The 24,999-nt window shown below is 40.0% G+C and overlaps 1 protein-coding gene and 1 pseudogene across 6 annotated transcripts in view; both read right to left on the bottom strand.

Annotated features, from left to right (window-relative positions):
- Positions 1–24,999, bottom strand: part of NSMCE2 (NSE2 (MMS21) homolog, SMC5-SMC6 complex SUMO ligase) — a 213,477-nt gene that overhangs the window by 83,868 nt on the left and 104,610 nt on the right. For 2 of the 5 annotated variants that reach the window (XM_080939389.1, XM_080939390.1), the window contains exon 5: positions 22,706–22,780. The exons of the other annotated variants lie outside the window; for them this stretch is intronic. In XM_080939389.1, the coding sequence (XP_080795515.1) occupies positions 22,706–22,780 (75 nt within the window). The remainder of the gene's footprint in view (positions 1–22,705; positions 22,781–24,999) is intronic. 5 annotated transcript variants of the gene reach the window in all.
- Positions 10,598–10,992, bottom strand: LOC308438068 (peptidyl-prolyl cis-trans isomerase NIMA-interacting 4-like; annotated as a pseudogene). The gene has a single exon. The product of its transcript is annotated as a peptidyl-prolyl cis-trans isomerase NIMA-interacting 4-like (transcript).

Here is a 24,999-nt window from a genome sequence, read left to right as displayed (position 1 = left end):
CCAACAACCATGATCTCCAATTTCCTGCCATGTTCTAAAACTGTTTGTATTTATACCCATCGGTAATAGAGGCTCCTGACCTCCAAGGATCCCAATTCTTGGCCTTTCTGCTTTCAGCGAGAGATTCCTTCGTTTCTCTTTTCATTTCAGTATTTTTTCTTTCAATCACTTCTTCTTGAATGGCATAAGCTCCTTGGGTCATCTAAGTATTTAATTGCTTCCAATCTCTTCTTTCCCATCCCTCTCATGGCACGTGTTCTCCAGTTTTTCTGTTGGCCCTTGGTTTTATCATTGGTGTCTCAGTTCCTCCTTTTCCCAGCCTGAATAACAGTACCAGAATGGCCTTCTGCTTGTCCTCACTAGTCCAGGAGACTAGCCCCGACTCCCAACACAGTCTCCTGGAACTTCATTTTGCCCCATTTCTTTGGTAGGCTCATTTTCCTTGAACCATCTTTTCAAGGTCAGGGTGGCTACAGTGCACAATTCTATCCTCATATCTCTCTTTTTCACTGAATATGAATTGATTTGCTGAAGATATCAACCACTACCTCTGTGACTTTGACTACCAAATCTATTTGCAGCATAAGTCTCCTTTGACTTCTGACTTACATTTCTAACTGCAGAGCTGACATCACCAGAAAGCTGCCACAGATTTTAGTCCAGCATGGTACAGCTGAACACTTAGGTCTGCCCTTTATCTACACTCCCCACATTCTCCTTTCTCCATTTTTCGTGGCAGCAGAATCTGGAGGGGAGTCTTCCTTTATCATTCCTGCTGACAATCAGTTACCAGGAGCTAACTTTTCCAAAGCCAAACAAATAAGAAGCTCTCTAATGAAACAACAACACACCCCATTAGGTATTTAAAGTCTACTCCTTCCTCTCTATCCTCACTGCAGTCTTAGCCCAGGCCCTTGTTGTCTTTGCCTGGATACCTTAAGGGAGAACTGTCAGAACTGCTCTAACCTTCCAGTTTGTATGTGTGCTTCCTTGAGACCTCACACTGGTCTGAAACTTGTAACATTCTTGCTAGCCACACTCTCCCAAGTGCTGGGATTATAGGTTGATGCCACCAAGCCCAGATTTTAACTCCCTCAAATCCACCTTTCTTATTGCTGACAGAGCGTTGGTTTAATACACACTCTATATCATACTGCTCTGTTGCTTAAACAACAAAACCCCAAAACTGTCTACAACACTGCCTTCAGTTGGCAGATAAGGTCTCCTTGATTCAACCTTTGTCTGGTTGCATCTTCGTAAATGGCTTGTTACTTCAGGAATAACTAAGGGCTCCTAACGCCACTGCATGGCATTCGGTTTTGTGCCTTATTGCTGCTGAGCACCACTGTCTGCTGAGTACACTCCACCTTTTTCTCCTACCCAACGAACCATTCAGTTGTCATCTTCCTCAATAATGAAGAAAAAAGGATTAATTCAGACATCATCACAGCATGGCAGCTGGGTGCCAGGAATGAGGACTCCATGAAACAGGAGCAGAAGCTGACAGTTTTTCAAGTCTGGGCTTGGCAATGTCACATTTTGTCACTTCTGTCCTGTTCTACTGGTGTAGTCACAGAGCCCAGGATCAAGAGGAAGTGGCAAATTCTTATAACCAAACACAAGTCTAAGAATATCAGATGGGAAGAAGGTTTGTTTTTAAAGCCCCAAATGTTCTTCCTTGAGGCTGTGAGTTCTAGGACTCAGCTGACATGGCGTGGGTCTGATGCATGAATGGATTCATTACCAAACTGATTTGCCCCCAAAGAGCTTTCTAGCATCAATCAGCATCAATGGAGCTTATTCTAGCCACATCAATTAGTAACAGGCACAAGGCGAGAGGTAATCAGGCTTCAAAAATTTTACCAGAAACCTTACACATGGGAAGAATCCACAAGCTAATTAAATGACCTTTTTTTTTTTTCAAAGAGCAGCTGAGGTGCATAGCTGAAAGAATGCAGCACAGAAACTGGCCAAGGTGGTTGTTTTCATATATGGAAGCCAGTGGTTCAGGATTTGCTACATATAGGAAATACATTATTTACTACTGACTTTCCTTCAGTCAGTCACAACAAACTAAGCATTGGAATCTGCAATTCATATTTTTAGTTTCTTTCCTGTAAAGGGGGCGTGACTCGTGTACAATCTGGGTCCCACTGACAGTCATCACTGTGGCTCAGTTACATGATGAGGAGTTGGGTTTGGGGAAATGTTCTGCAGCATACTGATGATTCAAATACTGTACACAGCCATCATAAACCATTGCGCTTACTCTGAAGGGATACATCAGACACTGTTTTCAGGCCTCCTCAAAGGAGGAAAGCTGTTGCCAGCAGCAAAGGCATCAGAGTTTGAACTATTGTGTATAAATATTGATGTCAAAGCAAAAGTAACCAAATAACTAGAAGAATTAACTGCTCAGAGCAACTGTAAGAGAAAAGGGCTTCCGGTTTTGAGACAGAAATTCAACATGTAGCCCAGGCTGGCCTTAAGCTCTGGATCCTCCTGCTTCTGCCTCTAAAGGGCAGTGCTTAAATGCCTACATAAACCTGAGTTGTGGGTGATGCCTAGCCACCGCCATGAGAAACAAATACACCTCAAGGCAGAAAGCATTTTCCTCTAGTCTTTCTGAGGTGGTTATCAGATACCAGAAAAATCATGGAGGTTATGACAATTCTGACTACAAGAACAAAACTTGACTGTAACTGCCAACTAAAGGAGTGCAGAAAACATTTTCTCAGGGAAATGCAATGAGCCTGTAGATTGCCTTAGGCAAGATGGCCATTTTTACAATGTTGATCTTCCCAATCCATGAACATGAAAGATCATTCCATCTTCTGAGGTCTTCTTCAATTTCCTTCTTCAGAGACTTGAAGTTCTTGTTGTACAGATCTTTTACTTGCTTGATTAGTGTCACCCCAAGGTATGTTATAGTCTTTGTGACTATTGTGAAGGGTGATGATTCCCTAATTTCTTTCTCAGCCTGTTTATCCTCTGAGTAGAGGAAGGTTACTGATTTGTTTGAATAAATTTTATATCCAGCCACTTTGCTAAAGTTGTTTATCAGCTGTAAAAGTTCTCTGGTGGAATTTTTGGGGTCACTTAAGTGTCATGTCATCGGAAAATAGTGATATTTTGACTTCTTCCCTTCCGATTTGTATCCCTTTGACCTCTTTTTGCTGTCTAATTGCTCTGGCCAGGATTTCCAGTTCTATGTTAAACAGCTAGGGGGAGAGTGGGCAGCCTTGTCTAGTCCCTGATTTCAGTGGGATTGCTTCAAGTTTCCCACCGTTAAGTTTGATGTTGGCTGTTGGTTTGCTGTATATTAATTTTAGTGTGTTTAAGTATGAACCCTGAATTCCTGATCTTTCCAGGACTTTTGACATGAACGGTTGCTGAATTTTGTCAAATGTTTTTTCAGCATCTAAAGAGATGATCATGTGGTTTTCTTTGTGTTTCTTTATATCGTGGATTACATTGATGGATTTTTGTTTATTGAACCATCCTTGCATCCCTGGGATGAAGCCTACTTGATCATGGTGAATGACTGTTTTGATGTATTCTTGGATTAGTCATTATGTCTAAGGCAATCTACAGATTCAATGCAATCCCCATCAAAATTCCAACTCAATTCTTCATAGAGTTAGAAAGAACAACTTGCAAATTCATCTGGAATAATAAAAACCCAGGATAGCAAAAAGTATTCTCAACAATGAAAGAAAGAACTTCCAGGGGTAAGGTGGGGGTGGGGTGGGAATCATCATCCCTGACCTCAGTTGTATTACAGATCAATTGTGATAAAAGCTGCATGGTACTGGTACAAAGACAGGCACATAGATCAAATCAAAGACCCAGAAATGAACCCACACACCTATGGTCACTTGATCTTTGACAAAGGAGATAAAAACATTCAATGGAAAAAGGACAGCCTCTTCAACAAATGGTGCTGGTTGAACTGGCACTCAGCATGCAGAAGAATGCAAATCAATCCTTTCTTATCTCCTTGCACAAAGCTCAAGACCAAGTGGATCAAAGACCTCCACATAAAACCAAGTACACTGAAACTAATAGAACAGAAAGTGGGGAAGAGCTTAGAACACATAGGCACAGGAAAAAATTTCCTGAGCAGAACACCAATGGCTCATGCTCTAAGAGCAAGAATCGACAAATGGGACCTCATGAAATTGCAAAGCTTCTGTAAGGCCAAGGACACTGTCAGAAGGACAAAAGGGCAACCAACAGACTGGGAAAAGATGTTACCAATCCTACATCTGATAGAGGGCTAGTATCCAAAATATACAAAGAACTCAAGAAGTTAAGACTCCAGAGAATCAAACAGTCCTATTAAAAAATGGGGTACAGAGCTAAACAAAGAATTCTCAACTGAGGATTATCGAATGGTTGAGAAGCACCTAAAGAAATGCTCAACATCCCTAATCATCAGGGAAATGCAAATCAAAACAATTTTGAGATTTCACCTCATAGCAGTCAGAATGGCTAAGATCAAAAACTCAGGTGACAGCACATGCTGGCAAGGATGTGGAGAAAGAGGAACACTCCTCCACTGTTGGTGGGGTTGTAAGCTGGTGCAACCACCCTGGAAATCAGTCTGGCTGTTCCTCAGAAAATTGGACATAGTGCTACCTGAGGACCCAGCTATACCACTCCTGGGCATGTACCCAAAAGAAGCTCCAACATCTAACAAGGACACATGCTCCACCATGTTCATAGCAGCCTCATTTATAACAGCCAGAAGCTGGAAAGAACCCAGATGTCCTTTAACAGAGGAATGGATGCAGAAATTGTGGTACATATACACAATGGAGTACGACTCAGCTGCTAATAAAAACAATGAGTTCATGAAATTCCTAGGCAAATGGATGGAACTTGAAGCTGTCATCCTGAGTGAGGTAACCCAGTCACAAAAGAACACTCATGGTATGTACTCACTTATAAGCAGATACTAACCCAAAAAGTCTGAATACCCAAGAAACAACTCATAGAACTTATGAAGCTCAAAGAGAAGGAATGTCAGAAGGTTGATGTCTCAGTCCTTCTTAGAAGGGAGAACAAAGCACTCATGGGAGTAAATAAAGGGACAAATAGAGGAGCAGGGATTGGAGAAAAGATCATCCAGAGACTGTCTCACCTTGGGATCCACCCCATATGCAGCCCACCAAACCCAAGCAGTATTGCTGATGCCAAGAAGTGCTTACTGGCAGGAATCTGATATGGATGCCTCCTCAGAGGCTCTGCCAGAGCCATACTGATTCAGAAGAGGATGCTTGAAGCTAACCATCAGACTAAACACAGGGACCCCAATGAAGAAGCTAGAGAAAGGACTGAAGGAACTGACAGGGTCTGCAACCCCATGGGAAGAACAAAATGATCAACTAACCAAACCCACCACAGATCTCAGGGACTAAAACACCAACCAATGAGTTCGCATGGAGAGACCCATGGCCCCAGGTGCATATGCAGCAGAGGATAGGATCGGAGGAAGTGGATAACATCTGAAATGTAAATTCAGAATATCCGATTTTTAAAAATGTAATAAAAAAAAAAAAAAAAAACAAAGCAAAATCAGTTTCCCTGAAGAAAAATTTCTTCTTCTTTGGTCACTTCTTGCATGGTGGGGCAGTTAGGAAATGTAATAGTTATCTCTAAAACAGACTGCCTATATGACCTGACACTCTCTAGAGGAAAGGCACACTACTAACTCAGGGACAGTACAGATAAGTCATAGGAGCTTGCACACCAAGTAGGACTTTTATCTACAGTTTCTGACCTGCATTTCCCAAGCTATGGTTTGCTGCCCATAGCCCAACCGAGCAACTTACAAAATCCCCTGACTACATTAAAGTTAAAAGTAGAAAGTGAAGAAACAAAGTCTCTCAGTCTATCTGAGAGATTCTTCAGGAATTTCCCAAACCCTATCCATAAAGATTGTATCATTTTTGCTCAAAGCAAAAGGAAAAAAAGAAAGAAAGGAAGGAAGGGAGGGAGGGAGGGTAGGGGGAGAGAACAAACAAACACACCCTTCCCTCACAGAGCAGTCAGTACTTCACTGTGGATCCAGTGTGTGCAAGGTTTTGTTTGAGGATGTGAAGTTCAGAATCTGATTCTACTTAAATTATCCGTAACAAAATGACAGTTTAGTATCTTTCAAGATCTGGTAACAGGCAGCCTATACAAACAAAAGTGAGTTCCCATCATACTCACCTACTCTGTTTGTGAAAGCTATATTTACTTGGAGACAAATGTAGACCAGGCACCAAGGCCAATTTGGGCTACTGAGCAAATACTAGGCCAGTTACTACACAGCAAGACCTGCTTTCTTTTTCAAAGCAAAACATAACAACACACAAATAGCAATGACATGGTCCAGAATTTCTATCTAAAATATCCACACAGAACAGGTGTCACTGATAACTTATCTGCAAATCACAGCCTTTAGAACTTTATATGTATAAACATTATCTCACTTAATCTCTACAAAATCTTTGTGTTTGTGTGGTATATACAAAGTGGTGCATGCAGAGCCCAGAGAACACTGGACATCTAGTTCTATCAGTCTCTGCCTTAGTCATTTGAGACAGGGTCTATCACTGGTCGTGACTAGGCTAGGGCCAGCAGGGTCCAGCAATCCTCCTGTCTTTGTCCCTGCCTGCATCCACCCCATGGAGTTTCAGAGGTGCACTTGCTCCCAGCTGGGCCCAGGTCTGTATCTCTTAACCTTGAGAGTCATCTTTCCAGCACTTATTGACACAATCTTAAAACATGTTTATCATCAAACATGTTCTGCAGAAAGTTAACCTGGGCTTAATGGATGATGAAATTTACCAGATGTTCCTATGGGGTAAGGATGCTTGGAATGGCTCCTAGATACTCCCCTGATTCCTTAACTCCTGGCATGCCCAGTATTTTACCCTACTTCCTGTTAAAATGGATTATAAAAATTAAATATAAGCACTTATTAATAAGGTAATTTAAAAATGAATAACACAATGATTTAAACCATTAAATGTCTAATTAAAAAGCTTGTTATTTTATGCACAACTAAGATGGCAAATGCTATCATTATTCAATATAAACTTAGACCAAGATTAGAGATACTCAAATATCAGAAAAGCATACATGATTTATTTTTTCAAGTATATTTTTAATTAGGTGCTGTGTGTACTTAGAAGGTAGAGGCATTAGGTCTCCCTGAAGCTGCAGTCACAGGAGGTTGTGCCACCCAAATTGTCCTGGGACCCATGCTCAGGTCGTCTGCCTGAGAAGTTGTGCTCTCAGCTGCTGAGCCATCTCCAGCCCTGAGAATGTAGACCTCTAAGCTGGTGACACAGCATGTGTGTGGTTACCCTACTTGCTCCCTTTTTCTCCTTTCTCCTTCCCTTCCCAGGGAATTACTTCAGCTTCCTCCCCAGCCTCCTGCAAGCTGCTGTCCACACTGTTGCATCTACCTTCTTCCTGCTCAGGCTTTACCTGCCTCCACACACTTCCTTCAGTATGTCTTAAAGGCTGGTTTCTTTCTTCAGACCCACCCCAGCCTCCAAAGTTACACTGTGTGAGTTTTTAAATGTAGGACATTAGGAAAACTAACAGTAATGTCCCTCTTACTGGGCTCCAAGTCTTCTGGTGGCAGCAGAGGGCAAAGACTTAAGACAAAGATTGTGACCTAAGGGCTAAGTTGCACCTGCTCTGAAATTTAGTTCCCTTGGACAACTGATTTCACATTGCTTACAAAGCCAGTTTCAAGAAGATGTGGTGGCACACACTGGCAATCTCTGCAACTGGAGTCTCATGGGCTTTACCAAGAAAAATGACTAGTGTGTTCCCTAAAACATACTAGGCACGAATTTAATAGCTACTACTTTTATGAGAGCCTCTTCTGAGCAGGAACTTAAGCTGGATCTGGCAACATCAATATACTCACCTCTCAAATTCTTTATCTATACGATGCACTAGAATACACTGACTTTCCTCAGAGGAAGACCTTGTCTTATAGTAAATATATAAAATTTAACTTTCTTACCCTTTTCATTAACATATGTGTAGCAACCCAAATGCAAGTCTCTCCCACTTAAGAAAAGAAAAATCACAGTGTGGCCCATGAGAAAATTTCCTACTACGTGTATACGCCTCCCTATACTTAAAATTTTTGAAATTTACTTTTTGAAAAGATGTAACATTTCTTTGGCTCATTCTTAGGCATTTTATGTCATATGTTCACATCACTAATGCAGTTTTGTTTGCTTGTTTATTCTGATCCCCCTCAAACCCAACCTCACCTCCCTATTTTACTTCCTCTCTCTCTCTTTTTAAAAAAAGATTTATTTATTTTATATACGTGAGTACACTGCTGCTGTCTTCAGACACAGCAGAAGAGGGCATCGGGTCCCAGTACAGATGGTTGTGAGCCACCATGTGGTTGCTGGGAATTGAACTCAGGACCTCTGGAAGAGCAGTCAGTGCCCTTAATCACTGAGCCATCTCTCCAGCCCCGACTCCCTTTATTTCTCAATAGGTATGGGTGCCATGAGCTTGCCTATGAACACGCCTACTGCTCTTGGAGGGATCTTACTGCTTTACTGGACATGTACTTTAACTATAGATATGTTGCATATGTACATGTAAGCACAATGTCAAATCACTGTAGTTCTACAATCAAATAAAACTATTTTTAATAGGTGTGTATATTCTTTTAGATTTCCTATATAGCACAAAATAAAGTAATTTGTGAAACCTAGATTTTATCATGTATGCTGTTCTGTGGCCAGGCTAATATTAATTCATAATTAACATTGTTATCAACTATCAGTATCACTATGATTGATAGAAAACACAAGGACTATCTATGGCTTCACGGGTAGTTCAGTTTTTAGAGTACTTGCCTGAAAGAAGCAGAAGTAGATAAAGTTTTAAAAAAGGTTCAGAGAGGCATATAACAAAACAGAAATGAGACTTAGGAAATTATGGCTACTCAGTTGTCTGTGGGGTGCAAGCCTGTAGTATATAATCCCAGAGCATGGCAAAGACAGGCAGGAAACCATCTTTATCTCTACTGCAAGTCTGAGGCCACCCTTGGCTACAGGTAACTCTGTCTTAAAACCAAAACAGGACAAAAGAAATTGTTAGCCACAATAATTTCAGATATATCTGAAAGAGAATAAAGTAAAACAAAAAGCTGTTTGTAGTTAGTAAATGTTTATCTGTAATAAGAAATAACCCTTTTGTGCTAAAAACATTTTGTCTGTAGAGATTCACTAACCTCCTTAGATTCTAACAGTCAGTAAGAAGACAGAAAAAAGATAAGGAAAACATGATAGAATGGGAAAAACACGGTACTGACAACTTCAACCACTATCTTTGACTTCCATATCCCAAAGATTACAAACAAATAAATAATAGGGTTTGCAATGATTCTAAATTTCCATGACACCTTAAATGATCTTACACACCTTAAGAGTTGACTTGGAATTTTTTAAAAAATTCCAGACAAAATTTAAAGTGATGTCAGAATGTGGGAATTTTTTGCCTATAATCTTTAATTGTGATTCCAATGTGAGCACTGCACTAATCTTGGTAGACTACACACTTCTCAGCCTGTGATGCAGGAAAGAGAGAACCCTGTGGGCTGGGTGGGATCACATTGCGTGTTGTAGTGACAAATGGAGTAAAGCTGGTTGTGCAAATCAGCATGAGGATGTGAGCAGGGGCACGCCAAACCCTTCACTAGAGCTGCAAGTAAACAGGGAGCTGTCTTCTGTTACTTTCTGGAGGAACTGTGACCTCAGTAAAAATCAGCTCTAAACACTGTGGAGGCCTGTGGCAAAGACTCCACAGCCACAGGCAGGTGAGGAGGACAGCAAAGCTGTCCAGGTTGGAGGCCAACATCTAGGCTTAAACACAGATGTGGCTGAATGTTCCCACCCAACTTGCCCTCAGAGTTTATTAGTTTGTAGTATTGGGAAGGGACTCTGGGCCTTGCAAATGTTAGGCTAGCACTCACTATGCACCTGAAACTCTAGCTTTGGACTTGTAAACTGTTTTTGAGAGCTTTGAGGGGCATGCTTAGTAGAACTGATTGGCTAGAAAGTGGATTCTAGCATCAGACTACTCTTGAATCCTGGCTGTCAGTTATCAGCTGGGTGCTTGGCAAGTTGCTTGATTCTCCTGTGTTTTTATCCCTCCCAGTACAACATATAAAAAACAAACTGTCTCTACGATTGCACAAGCCCTGTAATGCACAGAACAGTATCTGGAGGCATTTAGTGAATTGAGACACCTGGAGCTGGGCTATGAAAAGTCACAACGTAAGGGGTAATGATGCTGGGTGTACACCTTGAATATCCAGCTTTGTATAGAAAAGTTTCAAGTACACTGTGCAAACATGCTTAGCTCCATCAGGTCCATTAGTTGTCTTCATCTTTACTGTCACAGAGGAAAGACAACGTTGTCCTTCTCTTTATAAACTGCTCCAAGTACCATGTCTTTAGATATGACTGGAAGGCTCTAACAGAATATAAGGTAATATTACATAATGCTTCTTTTCATAGTTTGGTTTAAAATTTTTTTTTTGGTCTTTCATGTGATTTTATTTTCTTCCTTTAACCATAATAATATGATATCCAAATTCTGTCTTAACTGGTGGGTCTGTAAACACAGGCTTATCCATCCCACTTACAGGAAAGGCAAATGCTGCTTCCTGAAATGACCCCACCATGGATCCTCTGGTCATCTAACCCAAGTCACCCCCATGTCTGGCTTTTCATTCACTGTATTGTGTGGCCACATCACTGAATCTCGGCCCAGACTAACTTTTCCATGGCTTCCATGATTTTCACATGTTTTCCCATACAGAATGTGTCTGACCTTTACTGAATTGCCACCACCTTTAGGACCTTGACACTTCTTGTCAGCACTACCACTCCCAGAGGCTGCACCTCCTTTCCCTCCTTTTCCAGAACAACCTTTCCACTTCGGCGGCATCTCTTAAGCTCGCAGTTGAAATCTCCCTGGTTTTAAATTTTAACATTAAAATCTTAAATAAAAAAACCTCATCAGAATATACCTAAATATAAATTTGGGGTTTAAAATTTTTCTATCAGAACACTGATGAAGTATTTTTATTGAGTGAGCCACGATTTCCCCACTGACTTGGAAATCTATCACACACTAAGATCTCAAACGTGCTCATTACATGGTTGCCTACTTCTCTCATTCTCCCTTAGGAAATGAGGTTCACAAAAGAAAGCATAGCCACTTGGGTCCTAGCTGGTTCCCTTTAGGACAAGTAGAGTACTAATGTAGACATAACACATGCTGAGAAGCCCCTTCCCAAACTCTCCACTGGCAGTATGGGGATTATCATAGCAGGGGCTCTACAATGAGGAATGACCAACACACTCTTGCCTGACTCTCAGGGGAACAGTTTCAGGGGTGCTCTCAAAGTGTTGCCAGAGCTATTTGCTAATGCCTACGACTTCCTACCTGCCATCACTGCTTGTGACTACGTTTACTTTTCTTTATGTTTTAAAATTTATTGGATATTCTCTGTATTTACATTTCAAATGTTATACTCTTCCCATCCCACTCCCCTCCCTCTTCCCCCTCAATTTGATTTCATTAAAGCTCTCCCTCTCCCAATCACCCTCTCCACCTCAGTGCCCTTGCTGATGATGATGTTGTTCTTCCCATGAGGGTACAAATCTTTCAGCTATTTCTAGCTCTTTCATTGGAGTCCCTGTGTTCAGTCTGACGTTTAGCTGCAAGTATCCTCATCTGTATCTGTGTGACTCTGGGAGAGCCTGAGGAGACATCCATGTCTGGTTCCTGCCAGTAAACACTTCTTGGCATCAGTAATAGTGCTTGTGTTTGGTGGCTGCATATGTGGTAGTTCTTCGGGTGAAACAGCCCCTGTAGATCTTTCTTCAATCCCTACTCCTTTATTTGACCTTGTATTTCCTCCCCTGTTTTGTTTTCCCTTCTAAGAAGGACTGAGGCATCCACATTCTGGTCTTTATGAGCTTGGTAAGTTCTGTGGATGGTTTCTTGGGTATTCTGAGCTCTTTTTTTTTTTCTCAAGGGTAGGGGTAGTATCCCCTTATAAATGAATACATACCATGAGTGTTCTTTTGTGACTGGGTTACCTCACTCAGGATGACAGCTTCAAGTTCCATCCATTTGCCTAGGAATTTCATGAACTCATTGTTTTTATTAGCAGCTGAGTCGTACTCCATTGTGTATATGTACCACAATTTCTGCATCCATTCCTCTGTTAAAGGACATCTGGGTTCTTTCCAGCTTCTGGCTGTTATAAATGAGGCTGCTATGAACATGGTGGAGCATGTGTCCTTGTTAGATGTTGGAGCTTCTTTTGGGTACATGCCCAGGAGTGGTATAGCTGGGTCCTCAGGTAGCACTATGTCCAATTTTCTGAGGAACAGCCAGACTGATTTCCAGGGTGGTTGCACCAGCTTACAACCCCACCAACAGTGGAGGAGTGTTCCTCTTTCTCCACATCCTTGCCAGCATGTGCTGTCACCTGAGTTTTTGATCTTAGCCATTCTGACTGCTATGAGGTGAAATCTCAAAATTGTTTTGATTTGCATTTCCCTGATGATTAGGGATGTTGAGCATTTCTTTAGGTGCTTCTCAACCATTCGATAATCCTCAGTTGAGAATTCTTTGTTTAGCTCTGTACCCCATTTTTTAATAGGACTGTTTGATTCTCTGGAGTCTTAACTTCTTGAGTTCTTTGTATATTTTGGATACTAGCCCTCTATCAGATGTAGGATTGGTAACATCTTTTCCCAGTCTGTTGGTTGCCCTTTTGTCCTTCTGACAGTGTCCTTGGCCTTACAGAAGCTTTGCAATTTTATGAGGTCCCATTTGTCGATTCTTGCTCTTAGAGCATGAGCCATTGGTGTTCTGCTCAGGAAATTTTTTCCTGTGCCTATGTGTTCTAAGCTCTTCCCCACTTTCTGTTCTATTAGTTTCAGTGTACCTGGTTTTATGTGGAGGTCTTTGATCCACTTGGTCTTGAGCTTTGTGCAAGGAGATAAGAAAGGATTGATTTGCATTCTTCTGCATGCTGAGTGCCAGTTCAACCAGCACCATTTGTTGAAGAGGCTGTCCTTTTTCCATTGAATGTTTTTATCTCCTTTGTCAAAGATCAAGTGACCATAGGTGTGTGGGTTCATTTCTGGGTCTTTGATTTGATCTATGTGCCTGTCTTTGTACCAGTACCATGCAGCTTTTATCACAATTGATCTGTAATACAACTGAGGTCAGGGATGATGATTCCCACCCCACCCCCACCTTACCCCTGGAAGTTCTTTCTTTCATTGTTGAGAATACTTTTTGCTATCCTGGGTTTTTATTATTCCAGATGAATTTGCAAGTTGTTCTTTCTAACTCTATGAAGAATTGAGTTGGAATTTTGATGGGGATTGCATTGAATCTGTAGATTGCCTTAGGCCAGAAGGCCATTTTTACTATGTTGATCCTACCAATCCATGAGCATGGGAGATCTTTCCATCTTTTGAGGTCTTCTTCAATTTCCTTCTTCAGAGTCTTGAAGTTCTTGTCATACAGATCCTTCACTTGCTTGGTTAAGGTCACACCAAGGTATTTTATATTCTTTGTGGCTATTGGGATGGGTGTGGATTCTTTAATTTCTTTCTCAGTCTGTTTGTTCTTTGAGTAGAGGAAAGCTATTGATTTTCGTGAATTTATTTTATATTCAGCCACTTTGCTGAAATTGTTTATCAGCTGTAAAAGTTCCCTGGTAGAATTTTTCGGGTCACTTAAGTATACTATCATATCATCTGCAAATAGTGATATTTGAGCTTCTTCATTTCCAATTTGTATGCCTTTAACCTCTTTTGTTGTTTTATTGCTCTAGCTAGTAGTTCAAGTACTGTATTGAATAGGTAGGGACAGAGTGGACAGTCTTGTCTAGTCTCTGATTTTAGTGGGATTGCTTTAAGTTTCTCACCACTTATTTTGATGCTGGCTACTGGTTTGCTGCATATTGCTTTTACTAGGTTTATGTCTGTGCTTTGAATAACTTAACTTTCCAGGTCTTTTAGCATAAAGGGGTGTTGAATTTTGTCAAATGCTCTTTCAGAATCTAGATAGATGTTTATATCATAGATTACATTGATGGATTTCAGTATATTGAACTATCCTTGCATCCCTGGGATGAAGCCCACCTGCTCACAGTGAATGATTGATTTGATGTGGTCTCTGATTCGGTTTACAAGAATTTTGTTGAGTATTTTTCATCAATATTCATGAGAGAAACTGGTTTAAAGTTCTCTTTCTTTGTAGGATCTTTATGTGGTTTAGGAATGAGTGTAATTGTGGCTTTAAAGAATGAGTTGGGTAGTATTCCCTCAGTTTCTATTTTGTGGAATAGTTTGGAAAGTATTGGTTTTAGGTCTTCTATGATGGTCTGACAGAATTCTGCACTAAATCCATTAGTTCCTGTGCTTTTTTTTTTTTTTTTTTTTTTGGTTGGGAGGTTTTTGATGACTGCTTCTACTTCCTTAGGGGTTATGGGGTTGTATAGATGGTTTATCTGATCCTGATTTAACTTTGGTACCTGTTATCTGTCTAGAAAATTGTCCATTTCCTCTAGATTTTCTACTTTTGTTGAGTATAGGCTTTTGTAATAGGATCTGATGGTTTCTTGAATTTCTTCAGTTTCTGTTGTTATGTCTCCCCCTTCATTTCTGATTTTGTCAATTTGGATACTCTCTCTGCACCGTCTGGTTAGTCTGCCTAAGGGTTTGTCAATCTTGTTGATTTTCTCAAAGATCCAGCTCTTTGTTTTGTTGATTCTTTGTATAGCTTTTTGCTTCTATTTGGTTGATTTCAGCTATGAGTTTGATTATTTCCTGCCACCGACTCCTCTTGGGTGTATGTGCTCCTTTTTGTTCTAGAGCTTTCAGTTGTGCTGTCAAGTTGTTGGTGTATGCTCTCTCCAGTTTCTTTTTGAAGGCACTCATTGCTATAAGTTTTCTTCTTAGCACTGCTTTCATTGTATCCCATAAGTTTGGGTATGTTTTCCCCTTCATTTTCATTAAATTCTACAAAGTCTTTAATTTATTTCTCTCTTTCTTCCTTGACCAAGCTGTCATTGAGAAGAGCATTGTTCAGCTTCCATGTGTATGTGGCCTTTTTGTTGTTGTTGTTATTGAAGACCAACCTTAGTCCATGGTGATCTGACAGAATGCATGGGATTATTTCGATCTTCTTGTATCTGTTGTGGCCTGTTTTGTGACCAATAATATGGTCAATTTAGAAGGTGCCATGAGGTGCTGAAAAAGATGGTATATTCTCTTGTTTTGGGATGAAATATTCTATAGATATCTGTTAAATCCATTTGGTTCATAACTTGTTAGTTTCCCTGTGTCTCTGTTCAGTTTCTGGATCCTTGATTTGTCCATTGAGGAGAGGGGGGTGTTGAAGTCTCCCACTATTATTGTGTGTGGCGCAATATATGCTTTGAGCTTTAGTAGGGTTTCTTTTATGAATGTGGGTGCTCTTGCATTGGAGTATAGATGTTCAGGATTGAGAATTCAACTTGGTAGATTTTCCCTGTGGTGAGTAAAAAGTGTTCTTCCTTATCTTTTTTGATGACTTTTGGTTGAAAATCAATTTTATTCGATATTAGGATGGCTACTCCAGCTTGTTTTTTAGGACCATTTGCTTGGACTGTTTCTTCCCAACCTTTATCTCTGAGGTTGTGCCTGTCTTTGTTGCTGAGTTTCCTGTATGCAGCAAAATGCTGGATCCTGTTTGCGTATCCAGTTTGATAGTCTATGTCTTTTTATTGGAGAATTGAGTCCATTGACGTTAAGGGATATTAAGGAATAGTGATTGTTGTTTCCTATTTTTGTTGTTATAGGTAGAGTTATGTTTGTGTGCTTTTCTTCTTTGGTGTTTGCTGCAAAAAATTTAGTTTATTGATTTTCTTAGGGTGAAGTTTCCCTCTTTGTGGAGGGGTTTTTCATCTATTATCCTTTGTAGGGCTGGATTTTTGGACAGATATTGTGTAAATTTGTATTTGTCCTGGAACAACTTGGTTTTTCCATCTGTGGTGATTGAGAGTTTTGCTTGATATAATAACTTGGACTGGAACTTGTTTTCCCTTAGGGTCTGTATAATATCTGTCCAGGATCTTCTAGCTTTCATATTCTCTGTTGAAAAGTCTGGTGTAATTCTGATCAGTGTGCCTTTATATGTTACCTGTCCTTTTTCTCTTACTGCTTTTAGTATTCTTTCTTTGTTTTGACTATTATGTGTCAGAAAGAATTTCTTTTCTGGTCCAGTCTATTTGGGGTTCTGTAGGCTTCTTGTATGCTCGTGGTCATCTCTTTTTTTTAGGTTAGGGAAGCTTTCTTCTATAATTTTGTTGAAGATATTTACTGTGCCTTTCAGTTGATATTCTTCACCCTCTTCTACATCTAGTATCCTTAAGATTGGTCTTCTCATTGTGTTCTGGATTTCCTGAATGTTTTTGGCTTAGAATCTTTTTAATTTTTGCATTTTCTCTGACTGTTGTGTCAATGATTTCTGTGTCATCTTCTGCTCCTGAGATTCTCTCCTCCATCTCTTGCATTCTGTTGGTGATGGTAGCATTGCCTCCCTGTGTCTTTCCTAGGTTTTTCAACTTCAGGGTTGTCTCCTTTAGTTTTTTCTTCATTGTTTCTATTTCTGTTTTCCCTTTCTTTACCTGGTTGTTTGGGCTTTCCTTTAGCTCTTTAAGTGATTTTTTTTGTGTTTCCTCTTTAAGGGCTTCAACTTGTTTTTGTGTATTTTCCTGGTTTTTCTGTACTTCTTTAAGTGTGTTATTTATGCACTCGTCAATGATTTCCATCATCATTGTGAAGTATGATTTTAAGTCTAAATCTTGTTTTTTCTGGTGAGTTGGGATATCCACTATTTGCGGTGGTGGGAGAACTGGGTTCTGATGTTGCCAGGTTGTCTTGGTTTCTGCTTCTTAGAGTCTTACGCTTGCCTCTTGACATCTTGTTATAGGTGATGCTAGGTAATCTTGTTGTCTCTTATTGGAGCTTGTCTCTCTTGTGGGTCTGTGGGCCTATGGTCTCCAGAGGAAGATTGTTTCTAGGTGTTCCTCTTTCTGGATAGGCTGTGAGTTCCGATGGTAGAGCAGAGTCCTGATGTTCCTGGGACTAGTCTGGCCTTGGGCTGGAAGTGTGCACTCCCAGGGAGTACCTCTGTCTGTGCCATTAGAGTTCTGGGCGGCCTCTCCCGGGGTAGAATGTGGGCAGAAGTTGACTCACCCTTCCACTTAGAATGGAAAGTGCTCCTGCAGCTCTTCCAAGCTTCCAGGGATCTGTGAGTGGACAGGACACTGGTCCTGATGAATCTGGGCCGGGTTTTCTGTAACTAAGTTTAAATGAAGGTTTCATATATAAAGAACCAGTTTTTAACTTTTGAGAAAATTAAAAAACAATTGATTGTAATAAAGAAATTTGACTCTAGTTAATGACTGTACTACTCAGTACTGCCAATTCACTCTGTCTCTCTCTTAAACATAGCAAATAAAGTGGTGAACATATTAATAATCTTGAGTAGGATCATTTCTTTACACATACACATTCTCTTTCCAGCTTATACCTTAAATATATGTAAGTTTTATAAAGTGTGCCTTAATGGAGAAGGAAGAGGACAAATCATTTGGTTAAGACATTCTATTTAACATAAAATAAGCCAGGAAGTTCTTCATATTTTCCCATGTTTTGAAATAGGGTAGACAGCACAGAAAGAAGTTGTTTCTTCTTTTTTAAAAAAGATTTATTTACTATATACAAGTATACTCTAGCTGTCTTCAGACACACCAGAAGAGGGCATCAGATCCCATTAAAGATGGTTGTGAGCCACCATGTGGTAGCTGGACCTTTGAAAGAGCAGTCAGTGCTCTTGACCACTGAGCCATCTTGCTAGGCCCCCAGAAGTTGTTTATTTAATGTCCAACAGAATTTACAGATAAACATGTCTCAACTTTTCATTTTGGTAGAGAGAAGGTCTTTATATTTTTTGAAATGTGTCTTGGTATTTTGCTTGTGTGTATGTGTGTGTGAGGGTGTTAGATCACCTGGAACAGCAGTCACAGACAGCTGTGAACTGCATGTGGGTGCTGGGACCCCCTGGCAGAACAGCCATGCTCTTAACCACTGAGCCATCTTTCCAGACCCTTTAAATTCTACTCCCATCAATATACCATTCATAGCCATTTTGGGTAAATTTTTGGTTGTTAAGATTATTTTTGGTTATTTTGACTTATGACTTATCTTTTTAAAATGTATAGAAGTACATGTTGTTTTCTTTCTGATGTTAGAGGATCCGACCCTTGGCAACAGCTTACACTGAGCTCTAACCACCTGACTTCTAATTGTCTTCCCATGTTTTTTTTTAATCTTTTTTTTCTTTTTATAAAGTCTACCCTTGAGTCTTCTCTTAGTAAAATGCCCCTAGGCTTATCATGCCCCTGCCTGGCTTCTCTACACTCACGCTCACTGCTTTTCTATTTTCCCTGTCCTTTCACTTCCAATTTTGCCTCTGCACTGCTTAACTCACAATTTTCTCTCGATTTTAATAAAGGAATTATTTCCTTTCACGAAATGGGTTTAGTAAACCCTTGTCCTACCTATACATTTTGATAAATCATGTACATTCTTTCAATATATCTTCGACTTGAGTTATGATTTTTTTTTAAATTACAAGTGACTTTTAACTTTGGTTGCTATTTGACACAACAGTGGATTTTCCTGCATTAAGGTGAGATCATTTGTTAAGTACACTTTCAATGTTTTAAATGGTCCTAAATTTTTCTTTGTGATGTAGCATGATTTTAGTGTGCTGAAATGGTAAGTTACACACTTTTGTAGGTTACAAAGCACACTACACAGCTAATTAAATTAAGCTTAGTGCATCTTTACGTTTGTGGATGCCCATTTGCTCTGAAAGGAGTGAGCTCCAAGTTGCAACATTGCTGTGATTTTGCCAATTCTGCTACTTCTGCAACAGGCTTTGATGAAAAACAAGTTTCAAGATTGTCACTTTGCAAGCATCCATCAAATTCTCAAGAGTTAAAAAAGCCTTACATTCTGCTTTAAATTCTCTAACAATATACCCCAACTTTCCCCATCTGTTGTTGCCTGTGACATATTTCTAGTGCTGTCCATATTTTTTTTTAAGTGCCTTTGGATTAGATACAGTTGGCTAGAAAGGAGCTTTGGATCCCAGTCTTTTAACAGAGCAGGATATCCAACAGGTGGTAATGAGGATGGTTGGTTTTAATTTAAAACTACATTCTGTTTTTCATGCTTATAAATGGCTTCTCTTCCCTGCTCCTTTTTTTCAGAGTAAATAGGAAACACCCTTCAATTCCTGTATTAAACTAATTTTTGTCTCTTTTGCTAAAAGGGACAAAAACTCTCAGCGTGAACATCACATCTTTCTATGTCAAGTTCCTATTGTATTCCTGCCAGTTCCGCAATAGCCTGAGGAGTCCCTTGCAGTTTTCTGTCATTGGCCGAAACCCTGGAACAGCAGACAGATAGATCCCTGTTATCTGCTCTTTTGAGACAATTTGCCAGGAGCATCACTGCTTGCTGCTATATTGACAGCTGATAGTCACAGTTCTCTGACACTTACACTGAGTCTATGAAATGGTCTCACGGTTGGTATTCTCCCTACACCCTAATACATTTCTTTTTTAAGTTCTGGTTCACTACAAGTGAGATACTGTATGTAGCTCTCAAAGTCATAGATGATCTTTTCGTTTCTCTGTAAAGCAGAGAGGTCTTGTAACAACCTTCCATTATTTTCTCTCCAGATACTCTCTGTTCCCTCCCTTTGCCCTATTCCACTTCCACAGAGAAATACACTGCTTTACTAGTCTCATGAACAGAGATGGTATCAACTGTTCACCAGCTTATCTAGTGCAGAGTCTAGCACTGTAGCACAAGTATCTGTTGAAATAATGAATTCATCTAGTCACTAAATTTTATGGTTTTCAGTTTGTATCTTTTACTCCTCTCCCTTCCCAAACTTCCCAGTACTCTTATAGCTGTCTATGTGTCCAAGAAGCACGTTCTTGCGGTTGGCAGGCTCTCCTCCAGCCCCTTTCCCATGCTGCAGCCAGCCTTTCATTTCCAGGTAAGGATCAATTTCTGTCACTCCTCAACTTACTGCCCTCAAAATAAAATTCAAGGCCCAAAAGACGGTTCATGCTCCTTGATGAGCTTGATGACCCAAACTTAATCCACAGTACAATAGACTCTCAGAAGTCCTCTGATTTCTACGGGTACCAAGCTTACCTCCAATAATAGCTTTGTACATGACATAAAAGTCACTTCCTCGTGTGTATATGTGTGCATGTTTTCAGACAAGGTTTCATGTAGCCTAGGCTGACTCGGACTCTTCCTGCCTTCACTCCCTCCGTGCTGGAATTACAACCATACACTACAGTATCAGCTTCTATAAGAACTGACTTTGTATCCAGCACTCCTCTTTAAGCTGGAACAATTCAGACGACACTGTAAGAAATTCTTGATATTTAAAAGACACACTAAGAACTTATGTGACATTTTCCTCAAGGTATTTTACAGCTCCCCTATTACTGAATCTAGCCTACATAATAACTGCACACTTATCTGTTTCCGCAGCTACACTAAGAAGATTCATGGATAGGCTAGCAGCTCCTCCCAGCCCCGCCCCTAGTTATGGCTCAGCATTATACAGAGTTCCTGCAGAGTATCCATTCAGTATACATCTGGTAGGCGACTGATTCCAAATGTTAGTGACCATGGGAACATAGACACCGTTGGGATTGTCACAGCCCAGGAATCTGAATGCAGTTCAGATCCACAGTGTTATGCAGGCTCACTGCACTCAACATTTTGTGTACATAAATATTTTTTTAAGTTTTATTTTCAGATTGTCAAAATTTGCTAATCCTAAAAATTTAAAATGTTACTGCTGGAAGGTATTTGGTTGAAAGAGAAGATTCAAAGTAACTTAAAACTATTACATATATATACACACACATATGCACACAACACAAACAAGTACATAGGGGTTTGCTTAATGACTTTACAAGTAAAACCTCTACCAAAAAGGAGCGGAATCAGAGGAGACAGAAAGCTGTGGGAGACTGAAGAAAAACAGATGTCAAAAAGAATTCAGAAACCCAGATGAGCTGAGACACCCTCTGCTACTCTGGCACTGTGGAAGTCCTGGTGTAGCCAGTGCATACCAGGTTGGACTCAGGACATAGGATGTCAGTCTAAAGATATCAGTACCATTCTACACTTGAGCTGTCCTCAGTCCAGGGAATTCCTCTTTAGACCCTAATCTTCAACAGAAGGAAAGAGACACAGGAAAAGACAAATAGCTGCCTGGGCCATAGGATGGAAGGAGCAGAGACCAGAGTGGCATGTGCTGACATGCATGTATCACATACATGAGACCTCTCAGTTGACCTTTCTCTGGCTCTTTTTACTCCTCGGTCTTTTACTTATGGCATAGCTTATGTACTTTCCTACTTGCAGGATCTGGACCATATATATGCACCTTAACAAAAAGAAGAAATACAAGTTCTAAAAAATGCTTTCAAGAGTTTCAAGAGTCTTATGCAAGTAAATACAGTGTATTCATTTTCTCATTTACTTAAACTATAATTTTTCTTTTCAAACAACAGTAGTATTTCTCCTATTATTACATAACATAATTCATTGCCTAGTTTGCTTTTAATGGTGCTAAAGTCTGTATTGTAAAGTAATGCACTAACCACTCTGAGTGGTACTGAGAGACTGACGTGGAGTGCATGCATGCTCCCTGGCTTGCTGTGCTCAACAGTCCAGATGTCTTGCTGTGAAACAAACTTTGCTACAAATGATCCAAACTAGACCTGTCTTCTTAGTTCCATTATTTATCCAAGAGAAACAGGAAGCCGCAAAGTGAGGAATTTGGTCAAAGGGCATAGAGTGGCTAATTATCACCTAAGTAATCAAGAATGGTTCATAACAATCTGGCAGCAATTCAACCAGTACCCCAAAACAGCTTTCTAACTAACCATGGGGACAGAGACAGAGTTCAGCAGCTCCTTACACCCATTAACAGCCCTGCAGGGTCTCTTTTGTTGCAAGGTTCCAACTGTATCAATACCACTGTGGTTGTTAGAAACAAGTACAGTTTGAAGAAGTTACTTTGTAAGAAGTCACTTCACAGGTAACCCTCACCTCATGCACAGCTGAGACATCTGGAAGGTGTGAGGGAAAAGCTGACCTAGGTGTGCTTCTGACAAATCCATAGTGAAATTTAACGAGTCATTTCAGTTGGGCATTATGGGGAGAGGGAATGTAGAGGAGGACAATGACACTTAACATCTTAGACAATAACAGTTACTGGCTATGACAACCACTTTAAAAGCCATGGCCTGTTGTCTATATTGGTGCCATTTTGGCAAGAAATTGCTGTTGAAGATCTGTCAAAATCTGGCTTAAGTTCCACTATACTCAAAGATAAATTGAGCGAGTTATAGAGACCTTGTGCTTAATTTTCTTCCATAAGGGTACATAGAACTCAATCCCTTTTAAATGCTGTTGGTGCTCTTCTGAGGAAAGAGAGACAGATGAGAGAGTGAAAGAAAAAAATCTATAACCTCGTCCATTGCCTGCTCTACTGGAATCCTTATCCGGGTCGAATTCATTGTATCTTCCATCTTCTTTGGGTTTCACTACTGAAAGACAGACGAGGTTAGGAAGTGACTTGACCATAACACCAGGGTCAATGTTGACAATGAAATGAGAGCCAGGGAAACGATGAAATGGGAACTGGAATAATCACTGAAGTCTTCATGGGGTGACATGTACAATAAATGATCCATGCACAGGTGTGGAATTCGAAACTCTGAACAAATACTCACCCAGAAGAGCTACTGTCACGAAGACAATGACTTAGTAATTGCTCAAACGTATACACTATTTTACGTTGCTGTCATTTTGAGAGTCTTGTTAACTTTCCCAGGCTGGTGATCTTGATTGGGACCAGCAAGTGTTGATTCCATTTGCTGGGATTACAGATGGGTGTCACTACACCAAAATTTACAAGTTCTTAACATTTTTGTATTTGGAAAAAAACTATTCTGATAAAGTGTAGGATGGAAGAGAATCAGTGCTCAAGTCAACGGTGATGACACATCTAGCAGGCTGTACCAAGAGATTCCTACAAGGAAATGTTTGCCTCAAAAAAACCTTGCAGATTCTGTTTCCCATATTACTCACTGGACCCAGGAATGCAGAATTACTCTAACAAAACTCACAGAGACACTGATACATCAGAAGAATAAGAAAGGGGGTTTTATTAATTTATAGTGAACAGAGAATCGGGCACATCTGTATCAGCTGTGGGGAGCTATCTTCTTGGGAAGACAAATAACCAGAGCAAGGTTTGGTATGCACAGAAGCAAAGCAAGTGCAATGAATTAGGAGGAATTACGGTGCATGCGAAGCACTAGGCTCTGAGAAACGGGGCTCTGCACCGGCTTGGCCAACTGAATGCTTCCCTCCAGCTGGCAGATGCTGATAAAAACAGATGATGGTCATGCTGTTAAAAACTCAATAGCCTTTCTTTGTTTTCAGTTTGGAGATAGTAAGCACTCTTCTGACGAACACTCTACATACATGAGACTAAGTGTACATGTGTGTGATTCAAATGTTAACATCTTCAGTTTGAGTGTAGTCAAATGTTGCCACTCACAGTGACACACATCTTCTATGACCACTTCACTGCACAGCTGATGATATAGCTGCCTGGCAGAGTGCCTGCACCACATATACGAGCATCAGCCAAAACAACCAACCAAGCTCAGACCATATCATCTCTCTGCAATCTGTGAGGTATTTGCTTCAGTCCAGTCATTTCCAGTGCACACTTTCAGTTTGCTGTATTCTGGGAGAAAGAGGGTTAACCCATGGTGGATTCTGCATTGCCTACAGTTCCACAAAGTGCTGATTCAATCCAAAGCAAACAGTATTTACTGTGTCAGTTTATTACCCCTGCTGTGCCAAAGCAATGTAACATTTCAACATGTTCTAAACTAGAACCGAAAAAGTAGTAAACATTCATGATTATTTATAGCATGCTACAGATAGTTTTTCCTTTCTCCTTTATAGTTTTAAGAATAGCTTCCATTAGTAGTTCATCAGTTCTAGGTATTTTTCTATGTACATGTAGCACAAACATCTTTTTATGTAAATACAAACATAAATTTATATACTTACATAAATGCACATTATTCATATACTACACACTCCACTTATAGAAACATAAAGTTATCATCTATATAAAATACATAAAATAACTCACATTATATCCATATTTTTGGTAACTTCTTTCATATAAAATTATTTATTTGTTAATTATAATAATCAAGATAATAAATATATACGGAGAAGCATACAGAAAGTATTTATTTAGTTTAAAAGAGAATTATTTATATAGCTGCTATCAGGTCAATAAACAGAAAATTTTAGCACTCAGAGATTCTTTGCTAACACCTTAAATGCCTGACCTGAATTTTAGGAAGATCCTTTGCTGGCTTTCTGTGTGGTCTTCTCATCCTCAGGCAAAGAAAGTCAACATCTGCCTGCATGTCCTTAGGCTGAAAGCAGCTTTATTTATTTATTCCTCTGAGTGTTCTCTTTCTCTTAGAAAAGATTCTTACTTTCCCAAGATAAGAGTGGGAATGGGATTGACTTTAAATAACAAGACATCTTTGCACATACTGTACTCCTAAGCAGGCAGGACTTGGAGCTGTGAACAACAGGAAGATGGAAGGGATGAGGGTGCTTACTTGTTGAGGGCATTTTCATAAACATACATTTAATAATTTCAGTGCTTTCAAAAGATGTTGGCTCAAATACCCTATATGTGGAATCTCCAGGAAAAAACTAC

This window comes from Micromys minutus, assembly GCF_963924665.1.
Source record: "Micromys minutus genome assembly, chromosome: 27".
In the NCBI taxonomy this organism is placed as follows: domain Eukaryota; kingdom Metazoa; phylum Chordata; class Mammalia; order Rodentia; family Muridae; genus Micromys; species Micromys minutus.
Note: the sequence above shows the minus strand (reverse complement) of the source record. Positions and strands in the feature narration are given on the sequence as shown.